Source organism: Microtus ochrogaster, chromosome 10 (genome assembly GCF_000317375.1).
Source record: "Microtus ochrogaster isolate Prairie Vole_2 chromosome 10, MicOch1.0, whole genome shotgun sequence".
NCBI classification, from domain to species: domain Eukaryota; kingdom Metazoa; phylum Chordata; class Mammalia; order Rodentia; family Cricetidae; genus Microtus; species Microtus ochrogaster.
In genome coordinates, this window is record NC_022016.1 from 83,849,637 (window position 1) to 83,855,683 (window position 6,047).

The following is a 6,047-nucleotide window of genomic DNA, read 5'->3' on the forward strand; positions in this document are numbered from 1 at the left end:
CCTCCAGTTACAATTTATCTTATTTATTCAAAATAAACTTGTAAGTTTAAAAAGTAATAAGAAGGTCACTTCCTTATCATCTCCCAATCTACATAGTAGTCCCCACCACTCCCTATATACCACTCTGTGTATTCTCTTGAATAAGTCTAGGGTGGGGCCTGGAAATTTACATTTTGAAAAGTTCACTCATGAATCTGATGCAAACTGAATGTTAACAAGAGACTGGAGAGACAGTTCTGAGGCTAAGAGCACTCGCTGATCTTGCAGAAGACCCAAGATTGAGTTTCTAGGCACGGACCTGGTTATTCATGGCTCTTCGCAATTCCAGTTCTAGGGGATGGGACACCTTCTTCTGGTCCCCAAGGGCATCAGGCATGTAAATGGTGCACAGACAAACATGCAGACAAAACACTCATATGTGTAAAGATAAAATATTAGACTTTGAACCACTCCCCCGCCCCCAAGCCAAAAAAAGAAAATGGAATTACTACAGCAGGAGAGGTGGGGGCACAGAACCTAAGGTACCAGGACAGCAGAGGCTAGGGAGCGTTGTGGGCTGTGGAGGGGACTCACTTGGAGGTCCTCTTCTGAGAGCAGGATGATGTTGGGCAGGTCCTCTTTCAGCTGCCTGGCCACACTCTTCCACTTCACCCCGGCTCCCCTGTCTGTTTCATGGGCATCAAAGGACTCTTGGGAAACCCAGGCTGTTCCTCCATCTGATACAGAGAGAATGCCAGTTAGGTCAGTAATTCAGGGGCCGCTTTGCCTTCAACCCCAACACTCAGCAGCATGGAGAATGAGCATGTCCTCCGGCCTGTCATAATGTCATGACAGGGACGCACCTTTTCACAGGATGTCACAGGAAAGCTAATCCCCACCTCGGGCCTTGTTCTCTCTTCTGTGTCCCACCCCCTATTTCTGTGTGAAATTGTACTGCATTACGTATGGTGGCTAACATCATCTTTAATCCCAGCCCTCAGGACATTGAGGCAGGGGGACCGCAGCGAGTCTGAGGCCGACCTGATCTTCGGATGAAAACCTTGTCTCAAAAGGAAAAAAAAAAAGGAAGCAGCAGCCACTTAGCCCTACGGTACGGTCACACATGGGCCAAAGGTCCGACCACACCTCTCTTTGACTAGTCTTTGTGCTTGGGTGTGTTCTTTTTTGGGGAGCTGGGGTTTCACGTAGCCTGAGCTAGGCTTGAATTCACTATGTCGTGGAGGTTAGCCTAGGACTTCTGATCCGCCTGCCTCTGACTTCTGGGGTAACAGGTGCTGGCCACCATGCTTGGCTGTGTTATTTTTGTATGTGACTCTGACCAGCAGCACTGGTCCTGGGGTGGGGAGGGGTGAGGATAATGGTGGCTGATAAAGCTACGGCTGACAGGTGATTTCCTCAGCGTAGCAGCAATGTTTTTTTCCGCAGACGCTTCGCCACCTCTCTGCTGCTGGCGCCTCTCTAGCTCTCGGACGAGCGAGCGGTAATTTGAATCGGCCGTGGTGATGATGACGGTATCACTAACCTCTACTGAACCCCCGTGTGCCAGAGAAGAGCAGTCACGAAGACGAGGCCTTGGCTAGTGTCTGGAGACATACTCGGCTGTGATTGTCACAGTCGCGACAGACAGATACTATAATTATCATTTCCATAAGGACCTGGCAGGCTGTGTCATTTGCCCAGTCACCTGGCTAGACACGGCAGAGCCACAGTCTCTCTCGTCTAAATCCCTTAGCCCTGTGCCTGGTACACAGAGGGGCTCGGGTAGCATGGCCGTGTAAGTGTTTAGACAGCCGGACGAACAGCAACCGCTTGCCCGTGAAGCCAAATGAATCGTGACAGCAACACTGGCTGTTCGGCCCAAAGTTCTTACCCGAATTGTTATACGCCCCCTTCTCATTACAGGCCAATGCCACAAACTTGGTATTGCAAGGGACATAAAGGAAGTAGTCATCATCGTCCACTATTGAATTGTCCTCTGCCAGGACCAGGGTGACTGGTGTCAGGGACTCATCAATGGCCAGTACTTTGCAAGATGAAAATAGAATGTTCGGCAGGTGACAAACATGTCAAGGAGATTACACCCCTTTTGGTACTCTTGTGTGTGCCCCAAGAGCTAGGTAGAATTGCTGGAAGATAATAATAGATAAATCATAACCATAACTCTTAGCACCAATGTAACACTTACCATATGCCCGGTACTATTCTAACTGCCTGTCAGGTAAACTATGAATCCTGTAAGGAGGTCCTATTCTTATTCCCAATTTACAGACAATGAACTTATGCTCAGACAGACTAGGTAACCTATTCAGAATCCCACAGTAAGTGGCACAGGTGAGATGCATTTTTATTTTTTACATTTTTGTATGTATGAATGTTTTTTCTGAATGTATGTATATGGGCCACATTCATGTCTTGTGCCCAAGGAGGCTAAAAGAGGGCGCTGGATGCCCTGGAACTGGAGTTACAGATGGTGGGATACTGTCATGTGGGGGCTTAGAACTGAACCCAGATCTGCAAGAGCAGCCAGTGCTTTTAACAGCTGAGCCATCTTTCCAGCACCCCAAACTGAGATTTAAACCGAATGGCTCCTGAAAACGTTTCCCGCAGCTTCTCTGCACCCTGATATCGGAGCCATTACCCAGAACCTGGTCTAATTTCCTGTGGACAAGTAACACTGACTCTTGTTCACTTATTCAGTGCTCATCTTGAGTTCTACATATCCAGTGTCAGAAAAGAGAGAAAAGTGCTTGCTTGCTTGCAGCTATATACAATAGCTTGTAGCTATTGTCCTTCATGGCTCTCTTTTTTTTTTTTTTTTTTTTTTGGTTTTTCGAGACAGGGTTTCTCTGTAGCTTTGGAGCCTGTCCTGGAACTCCCTTGTTTAGACCAGGCTGGCCTCGAACTCACAGAGATCCGCCTGCCTCTGCCTCCCGAGTGCTGGGATTACAGGCGTGCGCCACCACCGCCCGGCTCTTCATGGCTCTTCTAACCAAAGGAAAATACAGCAGCGGCAGAAGCTTGTCTCAATAGCTTTTCATTTTTATTATTGCCAGGCAAGAGGCCCTCTACAATGCTGTCATCCCCCAAAATAGGACAGCCAGCCTCCTTTAGGCTCAGCTGCAGAAAACACAGTTCTCTGTGCCAAGGACACCCAGCCGATGCAACAGAAGTAACCTAGTGCCAGGGGTGAAACGCAAACACTGATGTGGCAGAATCTCGGTCATCAACTCAAACCCTGCTCCTGGGTCTCAGTGGCTCTGAGGAAGCACTGCACACCCAGCATGCACTATGACTACAGGTCCTGGGCTAGTTTCCATGGAAACCCTGCAGAACTTCTTTGGCTACACAATTTGTCGCTGCGGGATAATAACGCTTGTAAAGAATATTAACATAACATCTCCTTTGAGAGCTCCAACAATCCTTGATATAAGGCTGGAAATGCATCCACTACGCTGCTGAAAAACTAAGGCTCCAAAGATAAGTGCAAGGTCCAGCCGTGTAGTCAGGCTCAGAACCTGGGTCAGCTCATGTTCCTTGTATGAACTCAAGGGGGCAGATACTGGCAGCTCCCTTTTAATGGGACAGGTACTGACTGTGGCCACCCGTCCCGACCCGGCCAGCGACCCCAGGACCGCCTCTGTGAGCCAGAGTAGAGAGAATACGTTGGACTCCGTTGGATCCAGAATCAGGCCAGTGAGCCTGGATTCGCACAGAGCCTCACACTGGAGATAAATGAAAGCGCCAAAACCCTGTCAATCGCTGGACCCACGTGGGCCGCTGCAGTCCCTAGGTGACCGGGGTCACCTTCCCGACCCCTCCCGGTCCCCTCAGCAGCCCACCTTTGCGTCTCAGCTCCTCGAGGCAGGAGGCCGCCATGCCGTACTGATCGCGGTTGTGTTTGCGGCGCAGCAGACACGGCTTGAGAGGCCGGATGTCGTCCGGGTCCGGGTTGCTGGCTCCCCGCGACAGCGACAGCCTCCTCAAAGTGCAACCTGATACACTGGGAAATCGCAGGCAGTCCAGAGCCGCTTTCCATGTCTCGCCACAGCAAGTGACGTGAGAGCAAGGCACGCCGGGAGATGTAGTGCGTTTCAGGGCACTACCGGAGTCCTGTGGTTTCTGGGTTCAAAGTTGGGGTCAGGCATTCAGCTCAGGAAATTGGGAGAGATTGTTGGCTTTCCTTTTTAAAATTCTTTTCTTTCCTCTCTCCTCCCTTTCTCACCCATCCCCTCCCTTCTCTTCTTTAAAACACTGTATGGTAATGCCTGGTGGTGGCGATGCACGCCTTTAATCCCAGTATACTTAGGAGGCAGAGGCAGGCAGATCTGGACCTACAGAGCTAGTCTACAGAGCTAGTTCCAGGACAGGTTGCAAAACTAAAGAGAAACCCTGTCTCGAAAAACTAAAAAACAAACAAACAAAAACAAACTAATAAACAAAAAACAAAAAAGCAAGAAACACTGTATGATGGAACCTAGGATAGCACAGTTCCACACATTGCTAGCCATTTTTTTGTTTTTGTTTTTTGTTTTTTCGAGACAGGGTTTCTCTGTAGCTTTGGAGCCTGTCCTGGAACTCCCTTTGTAGACCAGGCTGGCCTTGAACTCACAGAGATCCGCCTGCCTCTGCCTCCCGAGTGCTGGGATTAAAGGCGTGTGCCACCACCGCCCGGCCGCTAGCCATGTTCTTATGTTTTATTTAAGAGTTGTCAGCCAAAGCCGGGCAGTGGTGGCGCACGCCTTTAATCCCAGCACTCGGGAGGCTGAGTCAGGCGTATCTCTGTGAGTTCGAGGCCAGCCTGGTCTACAAGAGCTAGTTCCAGGACAGGCACCAAAAAACTGCAGAGAAACCCTGTCTCGAAAATCCAAAAAAAAAAAAAAAAGAGTTGTCAGCCGGGCAATGTTGGTGCAAGCCTTTAATCCCAGTACTCGGGATGCAGAGGTAGGCAGATCTGTGAGTTCAAGGTCAGCGTGCTCTAAAGGGCGAGTTACAGAATAGCCAGAGCTACACAGAGAAACCTTGTCTCAAAAAACAACAACAAAACCCCTAACAGACAAACAAAAAGCTGACAATGAGTTGCGTGGTGGCACAGGCCTCTACCCCTCAGGAGACAGAGGTAGGAGAATCTTAGTGAGTTCAAGTTGGCCTGGTCTCCACAGGGAGTTTCAGGACAGCTAGAGTTACATAAACGAAGAGAGATATTGTCTTAAAAATACATACATACAGAGAAACCCTGTCACGGAAAACAAACAAACAAAAAAACATACATGCATACATAATGACTCCTGGTAAAAGAGAAGAGATAATGTTTTTTTTTTTTTTTTTTTGGTTTTTGAGACAGGGTTTCTCCGTGGCTTTTGGTTCCTGTCCTGGGACTAGCTCTTCTAAACCAGGCTGGCCTCGAACTCACAGAGATCCGCCTGCCTCTGCCTCCGGAGTGCTGGGATTAAAGGCGTGCGCCACCACCGCCTGGCGAGATAATGTCTTTAAAATAAACAAATAAATAAAGGAAGACTCCAGGCAACCCTCCTGACTTAGCACAGCAAATGCTGGCATTACAGGTATAATAATATAACTCTTCCAAGCCTTGGCTTTCCTTTTCCAGCCTTAGAGATCTTATCAGTCTGCAGGAGATGCTGCCCGGCCCTGCCTGCTGTGTAGGCCGAGTTCTCTCAGAAACCATTAGACCTGAGGTTAATGTGTAAACCCCCACCTGCCCAAGGACCAGGTAACTTCCCTGGGAGTCTGGGAAAGTACAGTGACCTATGGCCTCTGTCCATAGAAGCTCCGCCCACACTGTCTCAAGGCCACTCACCTGGGATGTTTTCATCTTGGTCAGCATTCTTCTTCTTCCTCTTCTTCTTTCTTCTGGACGAAAGGAGGACGCAGCAAGACACAACAAAACCCACGTGGCGAGGTTTATTGCAGCATGCGCAACAGTGAAGGGAGAGAAGGGAAAAGAGAAAGAACGTACAGCGTCTCAGCTTTTTTTTTTTTTTTTTTTTTTGTTTTTTCGAGACAGGGTTTCTCTGTAGCTTTGGAGCCTG

At 48.9% G+C, this 6,047-nt stretch overlaps 1 protein-coding gene across 1 annotated transcript in view; it reads right to left on the reverse strand.

Moving 5' to 3' along the window:
• The window catches only part of Dffa (DNA fragmentation factor subunit alpha), a 9,048-nt gene extending 3,218 nt beyond the window's left edge, over positions 1-5,830 (reverse strand). Inside the window, 3 exon segments of the mRNA XM_013348586.2 lie at positions 574-716; positions 3,840-4,119; positions 5,816-5,830. Coding sequence (XP_013204040.2) covers positions 574-716; positions 3,840-4,119; positions 5,816-5,830 — 438 coding nt within the window.
• Between the last annotated feature and the right edge of the window lie 217 nt (positions 5,831-6,047).